The sequence below is a fragment of the Callorhinchus milii genome, unplaced genomic scaffold, assembly GCF_018977255.1.
Source record: "Callorhinchus milii isolate IMCB2004 unplaced genomic scaffold, IMCB_Cmil_1.0 Scaffold14, whole genome shotgun sequence".
Taxonomy (NCBI): domain Eukaryota; kingdom Metazoa; phylum Chordata; class Chondrichthyes; order Chimaeriformes; family Callorhinchidae; genus Callorhinchus; species Callorhinchus milii.
In genome coordinates this window covers 219,051-244,581 of record NW_024704755.1, presented here as the reverse complement: position 1 = coordinate 244,581, position 25,531 = coordinate 219,051, and the positions used below count along the sequence as shown (strand labels likewise).

The window sequence follows — 25,531 nt, the reverse complement described above, 5'->3', positions numbered from 1 at the left end:
CAAGAAGCTGGAAGTTTGCGTTGTTGAACCTGGATGTTATGAATGTGTAGATTGGTGGCCTACAATGTGAGACAGTGGTGGAGTTGAGCAATGTTGCAGAAGTGGGGAAAGGCGGAGTGGGTCATGGCATGGATGTAGGGTATGAAGGATAATTGAGGTTCGAACAGGATGCTGAGGTTCTGTATTGGCTCTGTGAGATGCAGTGTGCATCCATGGAGGGAGACGCTGTCAACTCCTAAGGTATGGTGGCGTTGACAGGAGCCAAGCAGGAGGTCCTTGGTCTTGTTGACATTCAACTGCAGGAAGTTAGCTCTCATCCAGGACTTGATGTCTGTCAGGCAGTCTGTGAGGACAGCAGTGGTCCTGGAATCAAGAGTGGAGGCAAAGATGTAGAGTTAAGTGTCATCCACACATGTGCAAGTTGATCCCATGTCTGCGGACGATGTCACCAAGGGGGAAGCATATAGATATTGAAAAGGAGAGGACCAAGGACAGAGCCCTGAGGGACACCACATGTGACGATATGGGGGCTGGAGGAGAAGCCTCCAGTGGCGACAAAGTGGAGACAGTGGGAGAGTAAGACACCACCTACTGGAGTGGGCCATCTCATTGTATCTCATCATTCCACAACCCTGTCAACCGTCCTCCCACCAATCGTCATGGCATCCTGGGGCAGTGAAGTCACCTCGGGGATGAACTGGCTCCAAGTTGACATGTTTGCAACAGAATGTCAGAATCGAGCCAACCCTCTGTGATGGTCTCAGTTTCTGAACCCGTATTCCAGGGCACTGCTGATGACAGTAGAGCCAGCCTGGCTCATTGGCAGGACCTGGAAAGGAATACCAATCACTGGGGCCAGGTAATCCTCCTACTCAGCTCCTGTTAGGTGCTCCGGGTGCTAAATAAATGCAAGTTACTGTTGCTAACCCTGCAAGCCAAAACCCTTATGGACAGGGTAGTCCCCATTGACAGTGATTTCAATGGCAAGCGATATGGTTTTAGCTGGTTAAGCTCCAGTAATACACCAACACACACTCTGGGGTCCCCAAGCCTGGACTCTTCCCAACCTGCGTCTACTATTCCTTGCCATTAGGTAACCAGGGAAATAAAAACATAAGAGAACACTACCCCCCAACTCGCGTGGTCTGACCGTGTGAGCTCAGTCCGGGTGCTGTTTGCCCTCTACCCCTCGTGGCCAGGGGTGGGGGTAAGCGGGTGGGGAGAATATTTGTGGTGAATGATTGATGATGAGATGTGCACTGGGGGTGGGGCCGACACACATTGAGTTACGTGCAGGAGGCGGGGCCTGGGCAGGTGCGGCGCTCACACAGGTGAAGGGTTGAGAACACCTGAGACCCACACAGACAGAGAGAGAGACCCACACGGGGAGTCTGACACTCTCTCTCTCTCACACACACACACTGTCTGGCACTGTCTTACACACACACCCCAAGAGTGGGGCAGCGGTCGGCCAGACCCCGGGAGGAGGGCTTGAGGGGGAGCAGAGCCGGATCTGGGCTCCCGTGTCCGGGCGGCGCTTTTCGTCCTTTTTACCCGATTCCCGGCGCCGCGATGACCGACACCATCCAACCCGCGGGCCGCAGCGACAGCTACTTCCGAAAGGTGCGTCTGTGAGTGTGAGTGTGTCACACTGAGTGTGTCACTGTGTCTAAGTGTGTCACTGTGTGTCAGTGTGTCTAAGTGTGTCACTGTGTGTGTCTAAGTGTGTCACTGTGTCAGTGTGTCTATGTGTGTCACTGTGTGTGTGTGTCACTGACTAAGTGTCACACTGAGTGTGTCATTGTGTCTGAGTGTGTCACTGTATTTGTGAGTGTGTCACACTGAGTATGTCACTGTATCTCTGAATGTGTCACTGTGAGTGTGTCACTGTCACAAGCTACCGCTCTGCGCTGAGCAATTGTGCACACAATCTTTCACTGTTTCACCCACAAAATACACAGTCACTCCAATTTACAGTATATTCTGTGAAGCACTTTGAGACGTCTCAACGATGGGATAAGGCGCTGGTATCAAATGCAAAGATTGTGTTTAATTGCTCTGTAAATAAACGTAATGTGACAGTTACCGCCTGGTAACATGGGGGAGGTCAAAATTCCAGTCTCTCTCTAGGAGGGTGGGGCAGCTTCACCCGCGCTGTGGTTCACCTGCTCACTACCTGTGCCAAGCCCTGGGCACCACTCACTAACTGTGCCGGGTAGGGGAAAGTGCATGGGCTGACACTGTTGTGTGTTCCAGGGCTGTAATCCGTGCGCTCAGACTGGACGCAGCAAACTCCAGAGTAAACGAGTGACTCTGAACCAGCAAATCATCAAAGCCGTGAGGCTGCGAGCGGGTGCCGAGAACCTGCTGCGGTGAGTCTGCATGGGGAGGGGCTGCGGGGGCTGAGGTGCTGCAGAGGGGCTGGGTGCTGGGGACTTGGAGTTGGGACCACAGGTGGAGGTTACAGAGATGGAGAGATAGTGAGGCAAGAACAGACTGACGTCAGTGTGACCTTGTGCCTAGTGACGTGCTCACTCGCGGGGAAGCTGTGCAGCAGGTTTTACTGGTGCAGCGAGAGCAATACATTCCCTGCATACCAGCCAGCCCACGGGGGGATCAAAATGGGGAGGATACGATGAGGGGGGAATGGATTCCAGCCCACAATAAGTGGAGGAGAACGGGTGGGGGCAACAAAATGCTGAGCTTTGTGATGGGGAGAATCCTGATCTGAGCTGGAACCTGTGTGACCTGTGATCTGCGTGTCTCCAGAGCAACGGACAACGCCAAGGTGCGGGACCTGGCGCTGGTGGAGCTGAGCTACGTCAACTCTGACCTGCAGCTGCTGAAGGAGGAGCTGGAGGGGCTGAACAGCTCCGTTGAAGTTTATCAGAACCAGGAGTGAGTTTCCACCATCGTGGAGTCCCGTAGTGTATTGGTTAGCGCGCTCGCCTCGCAAGCGAGAGGACCTAGATTTAATTCCCGGGCAGGACGAAATATTGGGCAAGTTTTCTTGCTCCCCATGCCTCTGTTTACCCAGCAGTAAGTAGAAAGCTGGTTATTAGTCAATTGGCAGATTGCTTTTCCGGGGATAATAATCCCTTAAAAAAATCCATGACTGTTTGTGGGACACTGCTGGCTGCCACGTTTTCCTCACAAAATGTAGTCAATTCACTGTGTGCCCGTGTGTGTGTGTGATTTTGTGTGCGTGTGCACTGATGCTGATGTCTGGCACTGGGTGTCTGTGTTACAGGGAGATGCTGACAATCCCATTCATCCCATTGGGCCTGAAGGAGACTCGGGAGGTGGATTTCATGACCCCTTTCAAAGTAAGTCTATATGAATTTAAATCACTTTACTCCCATCCCCTGCCCCAGCCTCTGGCTGCAGTGTGACACTGATACTAACACTGACATGGATCCTCGTCTCCAGGATTTTATTCAGGAACATTACAGTGAGGAGCCATCTGCATATGAAGACAGTATCCTGGATGTGATGGACCTGCGGCAGGTGAGTGGCCTTGGTGGAGGGGGACTGCTGCAGGGCTCTGGGGGAGGGCGATGGGGGCTCTTGTCTGGGGGGCTGGAAGCCGTGGGGCTTGGGGGGCTGGATGGTGGCTCTGGGGTGGAGGGCTGACCTCTGTCTCTCTGGCACAGGCTACCCGCACCCCGAGCAGGGATGAGGCTGGGGTGCAGCTGCTCATCTCCTATTACAATCAGCTCAACTTACTGGAGAACCGGCTCTTCCCCCCCAGCCGTCACCTGGGCATCTTCTTCACCTGGTAACAGCCTACACGCATGTCTATGCACCAGAATGTCTGTGTGTCTGTGCACTAGGGTGTCTGTGCACCAGGATGTCTGTGTCTGCGTGTGTGTCTGTGCACCAGGGTGTCTGCGTGTGTGTCTGTGCACCAGGGTGTCTGCGTGTGTGTCTGTGCACCAGGGTGTCTGTGCCAGGGGTATGTGTGTGTGCGTGCATTTGAGTGTGTCTACATGCTTGCATATGTCTGCATGCGTGTGTGTCTGTGTGGGTTATGGCTTTATTCACATCATGCTGTGCTTGCCTGGCAGGTATGACTGTTTCACTGGCGTGCCCGTGTGCCAGCAGCACGTGGGGCTGGAGAAGGCCAGCATATTGTTTAACATTGCAGCACTGCACACACAACTCGGTGCCCGCAGTGACCGGAGCTCCATGTCAGGCCTGGACACTGCCATCCTCGCCTTCCAGCGCGCCGCAGGTCAGTCACCGCATTGCGGGGCCCGGCTCACACAAGGTCTAGATGTTTCCACTGGCACCAGGGAGACTGTGCTGGTGATGGGTGAGGAGGGCACCAACACCCCCCTCCCTCATTGTCTGTCACTCTGCTCCACACCTGGGAAGTGCACGTGTTGCTGGCATGTGCTTTGCATGTTGCTGGCGTGTTAATCATGTGTGCTCTACATGTTAATCATGTGTGCTACATGTTAATTGTATGCGATGTGTGTGCTAATGGCGTGTATTGTGTGTTATAGGCGTGCTGAACCACCTGAGGGAGGTGTTCACACATACGCCGAGCTTTGACTTGAGCCCGGCCATGCTGCATATGCTGTCCCTCCTGCTGTTGGCTCAGGCACAGGAGTGTGGCTTCCAGCGGCAGGTCCTGCCCGGTGTCCCCAATCAAGTCCCCAGTCTCCTGTTCACAGCACAGGGGGCAGCCAAGGTACCTCCTGCCTGTCACTCTGCCTCACTCGTTCTCTTGTCTTTAAGTCGCTCTCACACTCACCCTCTCTCCATCTCTCACTCTCATACTCGCTCTCTCTCTCTCTCTCATTCTCTGTCTCTCTCTCATTCTGTCTCTCACTCACCCTTTTTCTCTCCCTCACTCTCTGTCTCTCACACTAACCCTCTCTGTCGTTCACTCAACCTCTCGCTATCTTTCAGTCTCGTTCCCTCCCACATTCACCCTCTCTCTGTCTCCCACTCACATTCTCCCTCTCTCCCTGGTGTGCCTGGTGCAGGTTGCTGATGTGTACTCTGTGGTCCTGGTGTCGGTGTCACAACCACCGGTGAGGGAGCACACGCCGCCGGCCTGGCTCTCACTGCTGCACCTCAAACACGAGCATTACCGGGCCCTCGGCCATTACTTCCTCGCCCTCGCCCTGCTCGACCACGAGTGTGAGTACACACTGCCCCACCCCTTTCCCTGCTCACCGTCTCGCACTCTCCCCGCTCCCCCGTCTCTCTCCTTCACTCACCTCTCTCTCACTGTCTCACACACACAGTGAGCCCTGGTGACGAGGTTGAGGCTGTGGCTCGGGCTGTGGTGAAGTTGCCGGACGAACCACTTGTTATAAGCGACCAAGAGCATCGCCATCGGCTTGGTAACAGGGGAGAGGGCGTGGGGCTGGTGTTGGGGTGGGGCCATGGGGCTGGTGGTGGAAATGGGGCCATGGGAGAGGGACTGGGGCTGGTGATGGGGGAGTGGGGCCATGGGGCTGGTGGTGGAAGTGGGGCCATGGGAGAGGGACTGGGGCTGGTGATGGGGGAGTGGGGCCATGGGAGGCGAGGGGCTGGTGATGGGGGAAGTGGGGCTGGTGGTGGGGAGGGGAGCGGGGCCATGGGAGGCGAGGGGCTGGTGATGGGGGAGTGGGGCTGGTGGTGGTGGTGGGGAGGGGAGTGGAGCCATGGGAGGCGAGGGGCTGGTGATGGGGGGAGTGGGGCTGGTGGTGGTGGTGGGGAGGGGAGTGGAGCCATGGGAGGCGAGGGGCTGGTGGTGGTGGTGGGGAGGGGAGTGGAGCCATGGGTGAGGCCACAGGCAAATGGACTGAAAAGGATTTGCACTTGAAGGGGAGATGGGGAGTGGGAACTCTTAAAGGAGCGGCATAATGGGCTAAATGGCCTCCTTCTGTGCCTCTGACACTCGCTCACTCCCTGCTGTCCCCACAGGAGAAGCTCACCTGCGGAGGGCGATTGCTGGGCAGGAGGAGGCTCTGTGGCACGCGGGCCGCTGCCCCAAGCCGGAGATTGTGCTGGAGATTCTCCGTGTCGCTCACACCCGCTCGCTTGGAAAATACACCCAACACCACCACGAGGATGACTTCGACATGACCCCAGCCCCCGAAATCGTCGGTGAGTCTCCTCCCTCCCTCCCTCCCTTTCTCCCTCCCTCCCAGGCACACACTGACGCTGTGTACTGTCTGCAGGTGACGCTGACCAGACGGTGCAAGCCATCACTCCCCAGTTCTCCAGTATCCAAGTCACAGATTTCTTCCACAAACTGGTGAGCCTAACCCCCACCCTGCGCTAAGGAATATGTGGCTGTGATTCAGGTTACCTCCTGATTGACAATCTTCCTCCCTTTTGTTCTCTCTCTCAGGGACCTCTGAGTGTATTTTCAGCCAAGCAGAAGTGGACAGCTCCTCGGAGAGTACACCTGCGGCAGGAGGCCGGGGACCTGGGCTTCACCCTCCGCGGTGAGGCTCCCGTGCAGGTCACCAGTCTGGACCCTACCTGCACAGCCGCCGTGAGTCACTACTCCTGGCATATTCACTTAGCCACTCGCGCTCACTGTCACTCTCCCTCTGTCACTTATTCACTCTCTCTTGTCACTCTGTTGCTCTCACTCTCTCTAGCTGTCAGGGCTGAGGGATGGGGATTTCCTTGTGAGCCTGGCCGGGGGGGACTGTAAGTGGAGCGGTGTGAGCGAGGTGATGAAGATATTGAAGGAAATGCCTGAGGAAGGACTGGACATTCATGTGATCAGCCCTCAGGGGCCTGAGCTGGGGCAGCCGGTGAGTGGTTCCTGCAAACACACATACACTAACACCAGCTGCCGGAGAAGTGGGTGGGGGGAAGAGAGCCAGGGTAGCCTGGCAACCCGGAATTTCCCGCTAAGTGTAATTATGATGCCGATCGACTGGTTGTTAATACCGGGGTTTACTGTAGTCTTAACTGCCGGTTGCACAGCCCATCACATGACAAACAGCTCTACAGAACCAGATTTATAAGACGCAAGTTCCAGAGCCAATGCACGGCCCAATGAGAGGATTAAATGTCTGTAACACCACCTTGCGACATGGGCGCTATATATGTACAAGCTGTTGTATTCTCACTATTGTTTGACTTCATGTAACTCTCAGCCCAACAAGAGTGCCACGTACAGCGGAGCGCTGCCCCACACATACTCGCTGAGCTGCCTCGCAGCGGACACTGGCAGGGGCAGGAAGGGCAAGAAAGAGGCCAAAAAGCTCTCGTTCCTGAGCTGGGGCATCAAGAACAGCAAGCAGAGTGCGAGCACCACCAGCCTGCCCACCGGCCCCAACTTCACCATGCACGAAGGCAGCTCCCTATACTGAGGGGTTCACCTCCCATGACGGTAGCATGTTGTGCGTCAGGCCACATGATGGAGACATGTCCGTGCTGTGGACCCCCGACGCCATCCTCAGGACAATGGTCTGAGTCTGACCAGTCAGTGAGTGAGCGGATTCCCTGCCTGACTCACCCCCACCCACAGAAAGACTGTTTATGCTCGCAACACACCAATAATCAGAGGCAATGTGACTGTGAATATTACTGAGATTCTGTGACTTTTTTTTTATAAAGTAACTTTGGTTCAGGGTGTGTTTGTGAGTGTGACGCAGGACGTTGGGTAACAAGGAAGGTTATTGTACAGTTTATTCCCGTCTCAGTTGTTAAGCGAGTCGCAGATGATTTGGTCACACTGATTGACATGTAAATACTGATAAGTGCCCAGGACGCCTAGTGCGGCCCCGGCTCCCGGCAGCACCAGACCAGAAACGAGGGTGTCTCAAACGGCTCCTGTTGGTAAATGAAGGTGTGTAAAAATATGAAGCTTGTGTATGTATGTCATCAAGGAAATGAGATTGAAATAAAGTGAAAATGACTTTGCCAAGGCTGAACTTTACCCCAATCCGGTGCCCTGTGATTTGATATTCTTTCTCCAGCATCTTCCACACAGCGTGTTCCCCATCCACAGCCCCCGGGAGATACAGCAGGACTGGAGGCTGGGGCTGAGCTCAGGGCCAGTCCTGGCAGAAGAAGCTGGTGACTTGCTGAGAAATGAGCCGTCCCACCCGGGGTTGTAGCTCACTGGTGGAGGCCTGGCTAAGCTGCTGGAGGCTGGGGAAGTGCTGCAGCAGTGTGGCTGCCTTGACTTTGCCGACTCCTGGGATTTGCTGGACGGAGATGAGCAGCGCTGGCTCTGCCGGCCGGGAGCAGCTCCGCCTCAGGAATGGGTTGTGTCCGGGCTCCTTACTGACCTCCTGCACCTGAAACAGGCAGAGAGCGGCTCACTGTGTGTGACAGAACCCATCCCATCCCAAACACCCACACCCCCTCTCACACACACACCTCCCCACCCACATCCCCCACCCACCTACCCACATCTCCCACCCACCCCCCCACATACCAACCTCCCACACACATACACACACACCCCCAAACCCCTCCCACACCCCCCCACCCACACACCCTCTCACCCACCCACCCAACACCACCACGCACCCACCCACCCCCCCCACATAGCCACATCCCCCACATACACCCACCCCCCCACACACACATACCCACCTCCCACACACCCAACCTCCCCCCCACCCACACAGTGCTGGGCTCCATGGGACGCTCACCATTTGGATGAGGAGCTGGGAGGCCTGGGCCTGTCCAGCCACCGGCAGCAGCGTCAGGCCCAGCTCCAGCACCACAAACCTCTGCACACCGGCGAAGTACTGCTCGCTCAGGCCTGTCCTCTCCACCAGCACCGCCCCGTGCAGCGTGCTCGCCTAACGGGAGAAAGAGAAACCAGCCTGTTTAGTCTCACTCAGTGTATCGGTCATTCTCAACTCACATCGTCCCTCCCCTCTATTCCGCCTATTTCACCTGTTCTCCCTGGTTCCCCTCTCCACACAGTGGCAACTGGGCACAGATCAGGAGCAGACCCCCCAACCCAGCAACACAAAACAGCAGCTCGCAGCGCAGAGCGACTCCCAGCCACCGAACAGCTCTGATTGTCTCTGAAGGGGAAAAGAACCCCCCTCCCCCCACTCTCATTACATGCTTGGTTGTGGTTGCACAGGCCCTGCATGTGAAGTGGAGTACGGGATAGGCCAACACAGCAGTTCAGAAGTGGGAATGATGGGGCTTATCCTAGCCCAGTCAGACTGAGGCTAACAGGAGTCCACTAGTTGACAGGGAATGCATTTTACTCTGGAATCGCTCGCTGACACACTGTCTCATCGGTCGGACTCACGTTGCGGAATTGGACCAGTTTCCTTTTGTAGCTGTTTCCAGCCACGAGATCCACCTCCGAGATGTAAAACACACACATCTGCTTCGAGAGGTGGAAATCCACCAATCCCAGGCCATCCTCAAACACAGTTGTAATCCAACCTGGCAACGACATGACAGTAAATTCACTCAGGGCTGGACTGTGATCATGGGACCTCTCCCTAACTGGGCACCACTGAGGTCAACATCAGCCTTGGCAAGCACCAGTCACTCAGATCTGAGCTGGCTTCAGACAGCAGTGATATCAGCTGATAAAGCTCTGCTGTACAATGCAGGTCATGAAGTTGCCCTTCTGACTCTCAGGTGAATCCCAGCGCTGCTCAGCCCAATGGCTAAAATTGCTGATAACCTATCCCTGCCATACGGTACCCTGGAAGAGGAAACAACACAGTGCTCCCCCAGCCTCGCCCCGATACCAGTGACTCATTTCAGGATTGAAATAAAATAAAGGGCAACAGAAAGGTTAAAATCTCAGGTACGAACCGATGAGTCAAAGCAAACACGTGGAGAGCACCCACAGAATCTGCCTTTAGTCTTACACACAGAAACCCATCACCGTCATCAGCCAGGTGTCTGGCACACGTAAAGGTGCTAAAGAGTTGTCAACCCAGACCGAGTTCTATATATTTATGCCACTTATACATGCAATAGAACGTGGATGCGCTCTCTCTCTGGAGGGACACACGCTACTTATCTAATTCCAGAGAGTATTAGGCAGAGGTTGGTAAGAGCCAAGGCTTGGGGACCCCAGAGAGTGTGTTGGGGTAACTGCTAGAGTTTAACCAGCTAAAACAACAACAAGATTTCATTTATAGAACGCCTTTCCGTCGGGAGGACGTCCCAAGGCGCTGGACAGTTGGGTCAGGACCTGAGCAGGGAGGAAATGGCTAGGGTGAGGGAAGGGAGGGAGCGAGGAGGGGGTAGAGAGTTGAGAGGGTGAGAGGGGAGCTGAAGGCTGAAGGTCAAAGAGAAAGGTTTTGAGACCGGCCCTGAAGGAGGAAAGGGAGGAAGCGGCGAAGGCACTGGGGATAGAGTTCCAGAGCCTCGGGGCTGAGAGCAGAGAGCAGACCGGAGCCAGAGGAACAGAGGGTACGGGCAGGTAAGTAAACCACATAGCTTGTCATTGATACTGTTGTCTGACAAGCTATCTCACTGCTTGTCCGGCTTGGACCACCCTCCCCGTGAGAGCTTTGACTGCAGAGTTAACAGGGGGTTAGTAGAAATATTCATGGAACTGCACCCCAGCAGGAATCAGCGTCTCCACAGAGCAGAAATGGTCAGGTCGAACAAGCCGCTGTGTCCCAACGGTACCCACACTTACCCTGCAACCCCGACACCAGCTCCGAGCCCATCCACCTCTCATTCACAATGATGTGGCCGGAAGGGACAGAGGAGGCCCCGGGGCGGACAGGTGTGTGGGAGAGGCTACATGTGAGGTCCATTGTGCTCTGTGCTCAGGGAAAGGAAAGCTTGACCGGAAGGGAGGCCACAGCCTTCCCAGTGGGGCAGTGGGCACCAGTGGGGCAGTGGGCGCCAGTGGGGCAGTGGGCGGCAGTGGGCGCCAGTGGGGCAGTGGGCGCCAGTGATTGGCTGCAGAGACTCAGACAATTGTCAGTAACTGTTGCATTGACAAAGGCTTCGCTGAGCCCCGGCCGCCATGTTGGTGAAGCCTCGCTCTGGGCACACGCTCTGATTGGACAGTCGGGTCACACCTGACCGCTGATTGGCTGCGCGAGTCTGGATTTCTGATTGGTTAGCCACACTGCCATCTGATTGGCTGCTCGACATTGCCCTGTAATAGGCTCAGAACATGTAGCGACTTGTCTGACTGACTCCCCCCCCCCCCCCCCCCCACACACACACGCACACACTGACACAGGCTCCCCCCCCCCCCCACACACACACTGACACAGGCTCCCCACCCCACACACACACTGACACAGGCTCCCCCACCCCCCACACACACTGACACAGGCTCCCCACCCCCCCCACACACACACACTGACACAGGCTCCCCACCCCCCCCCCCACACACACACACTGACACAGGCTCCCCACCCCCCACACACACACACACTGACACAGGCTCCCCACCCCCCACACACACACACACTGACACAGGCTCCCCACCCCCCCCCCACACACACACACACACTGACACAGGCTCCCCACCCCCCCCCCACACACACACTGACACAGGCTCCCCACCCCCCCCCCCACACACACACACACACACTGACACAGGCTCCCCACCCCCCCACACACACACACTGACACAGGCTCCCCACCCCCCCCCCCACACACACACACACACTGACACAGGCTCCCCACCCCCCCCCCACACACACACTGACACAGGCTCCCCACCCCCCCCCCCACACACACTGACACAGGCTCCCCCCCCCCCCACACACAGACACAGGCTCCCCACCCCCCCCCCACACACACACACACACACTGACACAGGCTCCCCACCCCCCCCCCCCACACACACACACACCTGACACAGGCTCCCTACCCCCCCCCCCCACACACACACACTGACACAGGCTCCCCACCCCCCCCACACACACACTGACACAGGCTCCCCACCCCCCCACACACACACACTGACACAGGCTCCCCCCCCCACACACACACTGACACAGGCTCCCCCCACCCCACACACACACTGACACAGGCTCCCCACCCCCCCCCCACACACACACACACACACTGACACAATCCCCCCCCACACACACACTGACACAGGCTCCCCACCCCCCCCCCACACACACACACACTGACACAGGCCCCCCCCCCCACACACACTGACACAGGCTCCCCCCACCCAGGGAGAGGGTGAGACACAGGGAGAGATCTATTCTCGTGTAGTGAAAGGAATGGAATTCCCGGAGTTCGCTGTTAGCGAATGTCTGAAAATCCCAGAGTTGAAAAGCTGGATTCTGGATTACTGCGGCCGACATCGCCTGGAGGAGGCTGTGAGAGGTCAGTGCTGCGGGGACAGCGTGTGACCACTAGTGTGGGGGGGGGGAGAGCCTGTGTCAGTGTGTGGTGGGGGGGAGAGCCTGTGTCAGTGTGTGGTGTGGGGGGAGCCTGTGTCAGTGTGTGGTGGGGGGGGGAGAGCCTGTGTCAGTGTATGGTGGGGGGGGGGGGAGAGCCTGTGTCAGTGTGTGTGTGTGGGGGGGGGGAGAGCCTGTGTCAGTGTGTGGTGGGGGGGGGGGGGAGCCTGTGTCAGTGTGTGGTGGGGGGGGGGGGAGAGCCTGTGTCAGTGTGTGGTGGGGGGGGGGGAGAGCCTGTGTCAGTGTGTGTGTGTGGGGGGGGGGTGGGGAGCCTGTGTCAGTGTGTGTGTGTGGGGAGCCTGTGTCAGTGTGTGGGGGGGAGAGCCTGTGTCAGTGTGTGGTGGGGGGGGGGAGCCTGTGTCAGTGTATGGTGGGGGGGGGGGGGGGAGAGCCTGTGTCAGTGTGTGGTGGGGGGGGGGAGAGCCTGTGTCAGTGTGTGTGTGTGGGGGGGGAGAGCCTGTGTCAGTGTGTGGTGGGGGGGGGGGGGAGAGCCTGTGTCAGTGTGTGGTGGGGGGGGGGGGAGAGCCTGTATCAGTGTGTGGTGGGGGGAGAGCCTGTATCAGTGTATGGTGGGGGGGGGGGAGAGCCTGTATCAGTGAAACAGTGGAGTCCTGTAGCTCAGTGGTTAGAGCACTCGCCTCGCAAGCGAGAGGCTTGGGTTTGATTCTCGGCCGGGGCGAAACCTTGGGCAAGTTTCCTGACTCCACACGTCTGATAATAATCCCTCAAGAAAAAAAACAATAATAAATTGATCACTTCAATGCACGACTGTTTGTGCAATGCTGTTGTGTTCAATTGGCTGCCGCGTTTCGCCCCCAAATATACAGTCAATTCACTTTACAGTATATTCTGTGAAGCACTTTGAGATGTCGAGAAGACGTGAAAAGCGCTATATCAAAAGCAAGGATTATTATTATAAACAGCAATGTTTACATATGTAAACGAAAGCCTGAATCTGAAAACCCAGGATATTTTTTTCTTATGAACTCTTAGCAACACTGAAAATGACACAGTTTGCAAGGAGGGGGATGAGGAAAGACCCAAGGGTGGGGGAAGGGAAATTAAAAATCTTAAAAAATCCTCTTTTTCATGCACAAACACAACTCAACACCACCCCCTCCCCGCCCCCCCCCCACCAACACATACACAGAGCCAGAAAATGGTCTACAGACATTGACCTCAACGCTGCCATTCGCCTTTGCAACAAAAGGCACAGCAAAAGAGTTCAGATTTCTTTAAGAAAAGAAAGAAACAAAGAGAAAAAATACTGTTCGCATCGCATTAAAACAAAATGCACCGACACATTTTCTGAAACAGAGAGGAAGAGAGAAGGTGAAGAGAAAAGGGGAAGAAAAAAAGTTCAGTTGGTCAGTCACTGCAAAAGTCAGGGTTTCCCTTCCTTCCTCCTTTACAAATGTAATCTGTGTTCAATGATGTCAGAGCAGGTACGTTGGTCACCTGTCGCCAGGTAACTCTGTACCTGAGAATGTGCAACTGTTGGAGTCTAACTAGCTTAAACCACTTAGCTTGCCATGGATATTACTCTCTGGCAAGCTTTCCCGCTTAGCTAGGAGTCTTGTCAACTGTTCTTTCTCCCCCATATCCATGCCATGACCCACTCTGCCATCTCCCCCCTCCCCTGCAACATTGCTCGACTCCACCACTGTCTCACCCCTCAGACCGCCAAAACCTTGATACACGCATTCGTCACCTCAAGGCTCGATTACGGAAACTCCCTCCTTGTCGGCCTCCACAACTATTCCCTCCACAATCTGCAGATTATCCAGAACTCTGCAGTTTAATAATCCTTGCATTTGATATAGCGCTTTTCACGTCGGGAGGACGTCCCAAAGCGCTTCACAGAACACACTGTAAAGTGAATTGACTGTATATTTGTGGGCGAACGCGGCAGCCAATTGCGCACAGCAATGTCCCACAAACAGTCGTAGATTGAAAATGACCAATTTATTATTGTTTTTGGGTTTGGAGGATTATTATTAGGCTCTGTGTGGAGTAAGGAAACTTGCCCAAGGTTTCGCCCTCTGCCGGGATTGAACTCAGGTCTCTCACTTGCAAAGCGAGTGCTCTAACCATTGAGCTACAGCTTGTGTCCTCTCCCACATCAGCCTTTCAGCCTCTCTACCCCCACTCTTCGGAACTCAATCCCACAATACCTTCACCTTGCTCCCTCTCTTGCCTCATTCAAGGAACGACTCAAGACCCTCCTTTTTGAGGAGGGCCTTCAGCCACCCTCCTACCCCTTCTGCCCTCCCTCATCCCAACCTTGCCCCCCCACCTCCCCCCATGCTTGGGTCCTGCTCCCTAACTGCTCAGTGCATTGGGACATCCTCCAGATATGAAAGGCGCTTTACAAATGTAATTTTATTGTTGCTTGTCCAGCTAGGACCGCTCTACCCTTTAGGGCTTTGGCTTGGAGGGTTAACAGGAGCTGAGTGGGAGGATTCCCTGCCCCAGTGACTGGTCTGCCCTTACAAGTGCTGCCATGAGCCAGGCTGGCCGGTGCCGTCATAACCAATGCCCTGGCTCATCCACCTGGAGAGATTGTGATAGTGATGCGCAGCACAAGCTATTTATTTAGTGGTACGTGCGTCTGCACAGTTTGTGAGGGTGACTAACGCTTGGGACATGCAATGACGCTTTTGGACGCATCTTGTAGTTTGCCTGGTGGGATTCGGGGCTCAGCTCCCTCAGGACGGGGTGTTGCCCCTTCGCCTGGGCAGCACAGCATTGTGGAGCAGTGTGACCCACCAATCGGCAGACCATTCGCACAGGGTGCTGGACTTTGTGGAGACAGTGCGGCGGCAGGTCCCATATCTGATCGGTTATCGTCACCACGTCAAGGTCTGCCTCGCTTTCAGAGCAAAGGTACAGCTTCTATCACACTCGTTTCCATTTAAGGTTCTTTTAACACAAAGCTTAATCCACAACTGTTTGTGCGATACCTCTGTGCGCAATTGGCTGTTTTGTTTCTCCCACAAAATCCACCATCAATTCACTTTACATTATATCCTGTGAAGCGCTTTGTGACGTCTCGAAGAAGTGATAAGGTGCTACATCAAATGCAAGGATTATTATTATAAAGCACGGTGCCCTCGGCAGCAAAGTTTACCCCTTTGGCACTGGGCCTTGGGACGTCCTCCTGACATGAAAGGCGCTATAAAAATAAGCGCTCTGAGACACTACGCTGGGTGGAGGGCTCTATATAAGTGCAAGTTGCTGTAATATAATTGTTGTTGGGCCAGTGCTGACTGCTGTCAGATCAGAGGGAATCTCACGGCTTCCATTCCATACAGTTGCTGCTGGAGATGTTTGTGCGGAGACACTGTCTGCTGGACATCCTTCAGTCACTAGACAACCACTTCCCAAAGAAGCTTCCCAACGACCGGAAAGCGGTACGTAGCTGACACTGGTGTAAATGTTCAATTGTTGTGAATGGGAAGTGGCAGATCCACTATGTGTTAGCTTAAGATTTGTCGTCACTGCATGGCTGGGGGATCATCACCCACCCACCTGAGCGTTAGTCTAGTCTCCGCATACAAGCCACTGGTCTGGTTGTGACCTGGTCTCCCCTCTCCCCAAATCTCTAAAATTTGTCATATCTTTATTTCCCTTAATGTATACATTCCCCTGAGACAGAAGGCGATCGGTAACAATCCTCTACATTAGGACGTTGAGCTCACACAGTTCAGGCTGACAGTTCAGTGCAGTGCTTTGGAGGTGCTGGAAAGGCCGTCTTTGGATCAGACGTCAGACTGACGGAGGCCCTGGTCTGCCCATTCAGCTGTTAAAGATATTAAAGATCCCACGTCTCAATTCAAAAAGAGAAAGGTTTCTCTCTCCTGGTGTCCTGGCCAACAATCACACAATAAAATTGGTCAGTCACTCCATGGCTGTTGGTGGAATGTTGGTGAGTGCAAGTTGGCTGCCGCGCCTCATCTTCAATATATATAGTCAGTGGACTTCTCAGTAAACAGTGTGAAGCGCTTTGAGTCCTCCCAGTGTGAGGTAAAGTGTGTGTCACTTCAGCCTGTCATCAGTCTCACTCTGACTGTCCACGTCTGCTTTGCTTTTTGACAGTCAAGGCGAGATCGGCACAAAGTCCGGCAGTGCCACGAGCAGTTTCGTAAATTGGTTTTGTTGCTGATCCGGGATGACCAATATCGCAAGCAGTTTCTGGAGGTGAGCCTGAGGCAGGAGAGGGTGGCACAGCCATCATTGCCCCTGTACAGAGTGTACCCTCAGGGCAATGGGTTAGAGAGCTCCAGTGGGGGAGCAAGCACCAGCACAGACACGATGGGGAGAGAGAGCGAGCGAGGAATGGGATTAGAGTAGAGAGCTCCAACGGGGGAGTGAGCACCAGCACAGACATGATGCGGAGAGAGAAAGCAAGGAATGGGATTAGAGTAGAGAGCTCCAGTGGGGGAGCAAGCACAAACACAGACACGATGGGTAGAGAGAGAGCAAGGAATGGGATTAGAGAGCTCTCACTCTAGGTGTAAATGAAGTGTTGCTATTGCCACAGGATGAGATGGAGGAGTACGGGGCACCGTTCACGGCAGCAGCTCAGAAACTGCTGTGGGAATATCTGGAGAGACTGGAGAGAGCGTTGCCACAACCCAGGATAGATCAGGTAAAACTTACCCCCTACGGCACTCCCCCACCCCGCCCAGCACTCACTCACACATCCAAACCTGGCACTCGCTCAGTCCAGACTCTGGCATTCCCCCTGCCCTTCCCTCCCCTCCCAGCATTTGCTCTCGCCCCCCACCCCCCCACCACTATGACTGATGTGCTGATGTTAACAGCTGCTGGCCTGCACAGTGGATGTGGCCCGGCTGCCACCAGAGGAACAAGCCCTTGTGTCCATCCTGAATCATCACTCCGACATTCCCCATATCCTCCTGGCCCTGATTGAGAGGATCCGGAATCAGCACCAACAAGACCTGAGCAGTGAGTGCAAAAACTTCTACTATTGCCTCCCCCCATGTTAAAATCACATTGTTTGACAGTAGAGGGAGCTTTACTGTGTATCTAACCCTGACCTGGGAGTGTGGACGGACGCACAGTGTAGAGGGAGTTTTACTGTGTCTGTAACCCTGACCTGGGAGTGTGGACACACAGTGGAGGGGGAGCTTTACTGTGTCTGTAACCCTGACCTAGGAGTGTGGACACACAGTGTAGAGGAGCTTTACTGTGTTTCTAACTCTGACCTGGGAGTGTGGACACACAGTGTAGAGGGAGCTTTACTGTGTCTCTAACCCTGACCTGGGAGTGTGGACAGACGCACAGTGTAGAGGGAGTTTTACTGTGTCTGTAACCCTGACCTGGGAGTGTGGACACACAGTGGAGGGGGAGCTTTACTGTGTCTGTAACCCTGACCTGGGAGTGTGGACACACAGTGTAGAGGGAGCTTTACTGTGTCTCTAACCCAGGACTACAGATGACCCCGGGGTGGTTATATCCTGGTTGAGCTCAATGGTGTAGATTGTGCACAGAGTATTTAAATGTGACTTTTGTAGCTGGATCCTGGAGCAACAGGGACACCAGGAGCCACGCCGCAGTCCAGACAGTTTCTGGTGCTCATACCTACGTTGAGATGGGTTTGACTCGTGGGGAGGAACAGGCACCGGCCGGCGACACCGGGACACAGTGGCAAACGTCGGTCAGTGTCCACAGTGACTGCCTGGCGAGCGCAGCCACCACAGGAAACCATCCTGCCTTTTCTGCTCTTCATTTTGACTATTCTCCGGAGGAAACCTCAGTCCTGGCGATCCTGTCACCTCCAGATCCGTTCCTCTCTCAGGCTTCGTGTCACCGAACTGTGGACACTGAATCCAGGAGTGAATCACCTGCAGGTCCACACTCTGCCCTGCCTGTCTGCAACACCCGGCACAGCCAGCCTCCGGCTCTGTGGATTGTGGATGGGGTATTGGATGGGTCGCCGGTACACCAGGGGCGGGGGGTGTCCGGGGGGCACGACTGGGATCTGGCCTCTCTGCTCGGTGCCCCGCTCTCTCCTCAGGTTCAGAAGCAGCTGTTGAATTCTCCCACTTTCCAGCCAAAGGTTGTGGTGGCTAGACTGACCCTGGGCCTGACTGATGCCAGTGGTGTGAGGCAGGCAAGTAGAGCCTCACACAGCGCTGCTCCCAAGGCAATGGAAGTGCTATCTAGCCAGGCAGACAGCAGCTCAGTGCTCGGCTCCAGCAACCAGACCTCAGCCTCCAGCGAGGAATCGTCCCACTCGGACCCCAGCGATTACGAATATTTCCCATTCTGCAGCCAGTTACCTTTGCACGTCAGACGCTCCCGATGCCAGGAACGCCGAGCGGCGGCCAGGGTGCTGCTGACAACCGGCACCTGGTGACAGCACCCCCCCCCCACAAACACACACTGAGATGTAAATTATTGTATCTGTGACAGGTTAGTAAATTATAAAATGAGCAGAAAAGATTGTTTGATACCAGCTTCTTGTTTGAGTGCTGGTGCAGAGTGGGAGGGGGCTGGGCTGGGAGCTATAGGAGGGCTGTACACCAGCACACGGTCTGTACGATCATGGACTCTCGTGCAGACACACAACCACGACTTGCTTTAGGCAATTGTTTTATTGGGAGGGGCTACTGCAGAGAATCGGACTCTCTCTCCCCCCAAATTAACATTAGCTTCACTTGAGAGAAATGGAAATTTATTAAAACTGTTTCTGTAACATATCAAAACACCTGCAGGGTCTCAGTCAGGCACACACACACTCACACATGGACTCACACACACATGGACTCTCACACACACTTGCACACACAAACTCGCACACACACATGGACTCACACTCACACACGGACTCACAAACACACAGACTCACACACTCGCACAGAAACGCAGACCTCGACTGTATTCACTAAAATGAGCCGGTCACAGAAACAATGGCCGGATTAGCTGTAAAACCAGGAAGTAATAACAATCCTTGCATTTGATACAGCGTCTTTCACGTTGGGAGGACATCTCAAAGCGCTTCACAGGATTTACTGTAAAATGTAGTGTGTTGGTAGACAAAATGAAGTGATGAGGGATGAACATACTCGCATTTAAACAGTGCTCTTCACGCGGGATAGCAGGACAGCATTGAAAACACACAAACACACAGTATCTCACAATCACACACGAACATACAGTAACTCTCACTCACACCGCTGTCTGGTTATGGCAAAGCCGCAGTGATGGGTCTCTGCTGGTTCATGTTCTTGCTGGTGTTTGAAACAATGACCATTAACACCAGAGCAGCATCAGATTAAGACATTAGTGACGGGAGTGAATGTAGTTAGCGGAGGGAGTCCTGGCACATGCCTGCCAGCACATCACTTGGAGGCACAGCAAGACCACAGCACTTAGCCTGTGGGGTCTGGGCTGGATTGTTGGCACACTGTCCAGAGGCTGTGGGCACTGCAGCTCCTCACAGTAGCTCTCAGCTTTGGCTGGCATTTATTCCACGGCCATTTGTTGGATGTTGTTGCACAGAAGCTGGTATTGTTCTGTTGGGAAGTCAGTAAGGAGGTGAATAGAGAACACAAACAACAGGCCAATCCCTCCTCCCAAGTTAGAGACGTAGTAAAGCTCCCTGTACACTGTGTATCCATACTCCCAGGTCAGGGTTAGAGACACAGTAAAGCTCCCTCTACACTGTGCGTCCACACTCCCAGGTCAAGGTTAGAGACACAGTAAAGCTCCCTCTACACTGTGCGTCCACACTCCCAGGTCAGGGTTACAGACACAGTGAAGCTCCCTCTACATTGTGAGTCCACACTCCCAGGTCTGGGCTAGAGACACAGTAAAGCTCCCTCTACACTGTGCGTCCGTCCACACTCCCAGGTCAGGGTTAGAGACACAGTAAAGCTCCTTCTACACTGTACAACCACACTCCCAGCTCAGTGGCAGCGCGGGTTAAACAGTACCCACTCCCCTGCAGCACCAGTCTGACCTTCGTTCAGGTTGCCGATCACTGCTTGTTTCTTCAGGAAGTCATTGCACAGCTTCTGGCTCAGTCCAAAGGCCAACATGTTGTGTGTGAAGGTGCTGCCGGACATGGAGGGAATCATGTCGTACACATGACCTTGGCACCATTTTTCCTCCCTCGCCTCCACTCCACATTGACTCCACACCAACTCCAGTGCTCAGTAGGCTCCACCCAATCGATATCTAGATCCGAACACCTCCCCATCTCTCTGCTCTCCTACCCGGCTCCTCAGCTAACTCGGGATCACCCCCGATCAGGCTTTAAATCCCACCTTAAAACCTGGCACTTGGCCTGAGCCTATGACCACACTCCCTCCCCGTAACTTTGAGATGTTATGTGGAAGGTGTCCCCTCCCACCGCCTGCTCCCCCTGCCCCTGCCTGCTCCCCCTTCCTTCCCCCGCCTGCTCCCCCTTCCTTCCCCCGCCTGCTTCTCCTTCCTTCCCCCGCCTGCTTCTCCTTCCTTCCCCCGCCTGCTCCCCTTCCTTCCCCCGCCTGCTCCTCCTTCCTTCCCCCGCCTGCTCCTTTCATTCCCCCGCCTGCTCCCCCTTCCTTCCCCCGCCTGATCCCCTCCCTGTCCCCGCCTGCTCCCCCTTCCTGCCCCGCCTGCTCCCCCTTCCTGCCCCCGCCTGCTCCCGCCTGCTCCCCCTTCCTGCCCCCGCCTGCTCCCCCTTCATGTCCCCGCCTGCTCCCCCTGCCCCCGTCTGCTCCCCCTGCCCCCGCCTGCTCTTACCCAAGTTGCCCAAACGCAATATTCTCGTTGAACCGGAGGCTGTCGTCTCGTTCCTCAGCCGTCATGTGGCTCCATCGCTCCCTGTCAATACAAGTGTAATGTGTTAGCCAACACGGGGTGCCAGGAGGAAGAGTCAGCACATGGTGCCAAGGGATGGGCCAGCACAGGGTGGGGAGGGGCCAGCACAGGATATAGTGACTGTGTGTTTTGTAGTCTAACACAGCAGCTATTTTACACACAGCAATGTCCCACACACAGCCACAAAGTAAATGACCAGTTGTACTTGGGATACGATTTGGGGACAGCAAGAGAGAGTAAGTCTTTTCCAACAGCACTGTGAATCTTTAATGTCCGCCTGCACAAACAGGAGCTCAGTTTAACATCTCACACAAAGGATGGAGTTGCTGATAGTGGCAGCCTCACAGTGACTGATTGTAATCTGAAACACCCGTCAATGTCACTGGGTATCCTCATGTCAACCTGCACCTGCGGACTTCTGCCCCCTCTCGCCCTCAAACCCCCTCCCCCAGTCCTTCCCTGGGATGAGGGAAGGCAGAGAGGTGGGAGGGAGACCAAAGGCATGATCGAAGAGAAGGATCTTGAGACCGGCCTTGAATGAGGCGAGGGAGGAAGTGAGGCAAAGGGACCGTGGGATGGAGTTCCAGAGTGTGGGGGCAGAGAGGCTGAAAGCCCGGTCACCGATGGTAGGGTGGGTCGGGCAGGAGACATGGAGCAGGCCGGAGCCCGCTGAACGGAGGGAGCGGGTAGGTTGGTAGGGAGTCAGCAGGTCTTAGAAGTCGGAGTGGGCAAGGCCATGGATGGACTTGAAAGTGAGGACAAGGATCTAGAACTTGATCCTCTGGGGGATTGGGAGCCAGTGGAGTCGGGCGAGGGTGGGAGTCGCGGAGCCCGGTGCGCAAGAGTACACGGGCTGCTGCAGAGTTTCCCTCCCATAGTCCCTCCCTCACAACCCCCTCCCCCCAATCTGTACCTTGTGGTGGGCGATCGCTTCCTCCGTTCACAATGGACAGCATCAAAGAAGGCAGCATTCCAGAAACGGAGCGTATGCCTGCCAGCAAGAGCAGAGAGATAACAGTCAGTCACTGTGAGTTGCACCGTGCCTCGAAACCACCCCCACCTATAAACACAGTAAGTGTTGTTTCCCCCCTCTCCAGCCAACCACCATGTCATTGATCACAGCGTGGGGGAGCTCCCGGGGGGAGGCAGGGGGGAGGAAGCGGGTTCAGGCCACACACACTGCACATTCATCCAGCAGCTTCCGGCTGCTTCTACGTGACAATGAGTGAATGTCACAATGTGAAGGCCTACCAGATAGGCTGTGTTTTCAGATGTGTGTACAAGTAGACTTTCTCTCCTTTCTGCTCCTCTCCACAGCCCAGTTTCACTGAGGACAATCAGAAACATGTTCCATCAGCAAAATACAAGTCAGACAGCTCACCTTGGTGTCAGGTGAATAGCGCTGGTCTGACACAGCGGCACTGAGTGACTAATACTGACCAGGAGGCAGATGGTCAGTCAGGAATCACGTACCTGTTTTCCGTGATCGTTTCCGGGCTTGGGGCTCAGCGCTCCTGAAACACAGAGTAACACAAGGTAGTGGTTGGTCCACAAAATGTCCACTTTTCCCCCATTCTGCTACTCTCTCCTGGGTTCCACCAACCAGCCCCGATTACCCTCGGGGTCCGGATGAGGCCAGCCAATACCCACCCGCTATTGGCTTGTGGTTGCTTCAGCCTGGTCTCCCGCCCCCCGAAGATGGCCTTGACGTTTTCCTTGTTCCTCAGCAGCTTGTCCGCGAGGTCTCGCTTGCCTGCCAGCCAGCTGTTGGCGGTTCTCAGGTAGGAGTCGATGGGTGCAGCGGGTTTCTCTCTCAAGTCAGTGACGCTCACACAAGGCTTGGCTGCAACGGCAGGAAAATAAAGAGGGATTTGTGGTGCAAGCAGAGGGCGACCCAGCAAGTAGGGAATCCTGCGGAGATACTGAATACAACTGGAGGGATGAACACTGCAGTACTTTTATATGCCACCGGAGGACGGTATTGTCACAAGGAGCTTCCACACAGAGAACGGAGTGGAGTCTCTGGCTTCAGGGCAATGAACAGGATTTGCTGTAATGAAGCTGGAATTTGTCCCTGGAGCTGCTCGTTCGCTACTCCTCCTCTCTGCTCCCCTCTATTCTGGAGGGATGAGATGAGATAGACTGAAGTGATGTTGACTAATTGTGAAGTGGCACTTACCCACGTGATAGAAAGTGAAACACATGGTCATCAGGTTCTTGGCCGGGCTGTAATCATCCATCTGGAAACACCTGGAACAAGAGGTGATCACACACACATCATCGTCTCTCTCTCTCCCCTCTCCTGATTGAGGATCGTTTTTCCTGCTCCCCCTCCCCTCCCTTGCACTCACCCCCTTTCCCCCACCTCCCTCGCTCCTGCCCCTTCCCTCGCTCCCGCCCCTATCCACACCCTCTCCTCACTCCACTTCCCCACCTCACTCCACCCTGCTCCTCCCTAGCTCCCCCCTCCTCACTCCACTTCCCCCTTCGCTCCTCCCCTCGCTCCATCCCCTCGGCTCCACCCATAAAAGTCAAGAGCCCAAATTAACTCAGAAAGCAAAACCAATACTCACTCAAACAGGACTACAGCAAAGGACTGGACAAGCCTGTAGAAGGTGTGCTCAGACACACATTTAGAATTACACCGCTGCAGAGAGATCAGATTGTGTTACTGCATGGCATGCACAGCGCTAGAGATATGTCGTCACAACCCAGCAGCTTCACACACACGCACACACACGCACACGCACGCACACACCTCCTAATGTTACCAACTTCAAGTCAAATTGTTGCTAAATTCTAAACACACGGCAGCACCCAACCATCTCGCGTGTTGTGTAAGCCTCACCTCACACAATCACATGTACACAAGCGGGAGCGGTTTGTGGGTGCAATTTGATTTTGGATGGAGCAGCCTGGTGCTGCAGTATCAGGATTGGCCACTAGGGGACAGCACTGCCAACACATCATCCCCCAGTGGCAGGAACTTGGTGTGGTTCACAGCTCCCCCTGCACAGGGCGGAGCTCACTGTGCCCACTGCCCCCTCCCCACTTCGCAAACGCTCACCTGTGCTACTCATACCTACTCACCTGCGCACTGACATGTTTCGCAAACCACTCTCTGCCTTCAGGACTGTGCTCGGAGCACAGCACCCCAAACCGAGCCTTCTCCTCCTGGTTTATTGCTTCCCTGAATATCAGGATGGAGGAAGCAGCATTACTGGCTGAGACATTCAGCAAGAAACCATTGCCCGACAAAGGCTACACACCCCAGGCCCCTCCCTCCCACCTCTTACCCTCCACTGAAGATCTTCTCCACATATTTACGCATGAACTCCCTGCGCTCGGCCGTCTCCAGCAACTCACTGCTCTGGTGGGAAGAGAAGGATTCATCTGAGGAGGTGCCGTTATCCTGGCTCGGGAGAGTGGGGTAGTCACCTAGCTCACTCTCGCTCTCACTGCCTGTGCTATCACTGCTCCGATCCGGCTCCAGCCTCTCTGGCATTGCTCTGGTGTTTGGGGCCACACAGGCGGAGTCACTGCCGAGCAGGTGGAGGCGTTGATGTGCAGGGCTGGAGGCTGCCGGGGTGCCCATGCTACCGCTTCTACATTAGCCAAGGTTACTGCATCACAACATGAGCACCAGCATTGGCCTCATCCCCGCACAACCCGACTGCTCACGCCTGCAAAAACAACAACAACTTGCATTTACAAAGCGCCCTTCATGTGGGGTAGCGACCCAGAGGACTTCACACACAAGACCTGCAGTTACTCACACACACCTGGACATTGTCAGCCAGGGCATTGGGAAAAACTCCCTTCTTTTTTCAGATAGTGCCACGGGATCTTTAACGTCCACCTGAACAGGCAGAGATTTGGGACCTCAGTTTAACATTGCATCCGAAGAACAGCTCTCCCAGTGCTGGACTGGAGGGTCAGCAATGTTTTCACAGACACACACCTCTTTCCAGCCCTTCTATGTGGAAATCCCCCCATTGCCAGCCAAAGTGTAGCAATAGGCAGCTGGAGTCGATGTGTGTTTGTCTTTCTACGGGACAGGTCTTTAACAGGCAGGTCTTCAGCCACTCCACCCCCACCCTCTGGAACTCCATCCTGCAATCCCTCCGCCTCGTCCCCTCCCTTACCTCCTTCAAGACCCATCTCAAGACCGTCCTTTTCAACCGTGCCTTCGAACACTCTCCTTCCCTACCTGCCCTCCACCCTCCCCGATCCCAACCCCCAGCTCAAGTCCGAAACACTCTCTGTCCAGCGCCTTGGGATGTCCTCCCAACGTGAAAGGCGCTATACAAATGTAATTTTGTTGTTGTTGTTGGAGACGCTCCCTAAACCAA

General features: G+C 54.9%; 3 protein-coding genes across 7 annotated transcripts; 2 read left to right on the top strand and 1 right to left on the bottom strand.

Moving 5' to 3' along the window:
- The first annotated feature begins 1,403 nt into the window (after positions 1 to 1,403).
- Positions 1,404 to 7,906, top strand: rhpn2 (rhophilin, Rho GTPase binding protein 2). 2 transcript variants are annotated; one of them, XM_007907920.2, is made up of 15 exons: positions 1,404 to 1,623; positions 2,257 to 2,372; positions 2,770 to 2,898; positions 3,251 to 3,326; positions 3,430 to 3,507; positions 3,654 to 3,778; positions 4,068 to 4,234; positions 4,509 to 4,696; positions 4,995 to 5,151; positions 5,259 to 5,357; positions 5,923 to 6,105; positions 6,180 to 6,256; positions 6,353 to 6,499; positions 6,609 to 6,767; positions 7,116 to 7,906. In XM_007907920.2, exons 1-15 carry the CDS (start codon positions 1,573 to 1,575, stop codon positions 7,329 to 7,331), a joined length of 1,968 nt encoding a protein of 655 aa, XP_007906111.1. In that variant the 5' UTR covers positions 1,404 to 1,572; the 3' UTR covers positions 7,332 to 7,906. The 2 variants fall into 2 exon arrangements, with proteins under 2 accessions (XP_007906111.1, XP_007906112.1); XM_007907921.2 differs by lacking the exon at positions 2,770 to 2,898.
- Positions 7,575 to 22,503, bottom strand: kiaa0513 (FA core complex associated protein 24). Of its 4 annotated transcripts, NM_001292489.1 has the most exon segments (7): positions 7,575 to 8,264; positions 8,625 to 8,777; positions 9,245 to 9,384; positions 20,335 to 20,429; positions 21,102 to 21,182; positions 22,093 to 22,170; positions 22,431 to 22,503. In NM_001292489.1, coding segments are annotated over 5 exon segments (705 nt in total). In that variant the 5' UTR covers positions 21,167 to 21,182; positions 22,093 to 22,170; positions 22,431 to 22,503; the 3' UTR covers positions 7,575 to 8,012.
- On the top strand, positions 12,099 to 18,729 carry tinf2 (TERF1 (TRF1)-interacting nuclear factor 2). The gene is made up of 7 exons (XM_042340376.1): positions 12,099 to 12,270; positions 15,022 to 15,230; positions 15,659 to 15,757; positions 16,443 to 16,544; positions 16,888 to 16,995; positions 17,171 to 17,315; positions 17,885 to 18,729. Exons 1-7 carry the CDS (start codon positions 12,165 to 12,167, stop codon positions 18,727 to 18,729), a joined length of 1,614 nt encoding a protein of 537 aa, XP_042196310.1. The 5' UTR covers positions 12,099 to 12,164.
- Positions 22,504 to 25,531: the final 3,028 nt, after the last annotated feature.

Excerpts from the sequence above, each read along its gene's own strand:
- rhpn2 (XM_007907920.2), top strand. The coding sequence starts at position 1,573 with ATGACCGACACCATCCAACCCGCGGGCCGCAGCGACAGCTACTTCCGA. Across the intron at positions 3,779-4,067 it reads CTGGGCATCTTCTTCACCTG|GTATGACTGTTTCACTGGCG; the intron begins GTAACAGCCTAC and ends CTTGCCTGGCAG. Across the intron at positions 4,235-4,508 it reads CGCCTTCCAGCGCGCCGCAG|GCGTGCTGAACCACCTGAGG; the intron begins GTCAGTCACCGC and ends TGTGTGTTATAG.
- kiaa0513 (XM_007907919.2), bottom strand. The coding sequence starts at position 10,724 with ATGGACCTCACATGTAGCCTCTCCCACACACCTGTCCGCCCCGGGGCC. Across the intron at positions 9,385-10,603 it reads GCTGGTGTCGGGGTTGCAGG|GTTGGATTACAACTGTGTTT; the intron begins GTAAGTGTGGGT and ends TGTCGTTGCCAG. Across the intron at positions 8,778-9,244 it reads AACTGGTCCAATTCCGCAAC|GCGAGCACGCTGCACGGGGC; the intron begins GTGAGTCCGACC and ends TTCTCCCGTTAG.
- tinf2 (XM_042340376.1), top strand. The coding sequence starts at position 12,165 with ATGGAATTCCCGGAGTTCGCTGTTAGCGAATGTCTGAAAATCCCAGAG. Across the intron at positions 15,231-15,658 it reads GCCTCGCTTTCAGAGCAAAG|TTGCTGCTGGAGATGTTTGT; the intron begins GTACAGCTTCTA and ends CATTCCATACAG. Across the intron at positions 16,545-16,887 it reads ATCGCAAGCAGTTTCTGGAG|GATGAGATGGAGGAGTACGG; the intron begins GTGAGCCTGAGG and ends CTATTGCCACAG.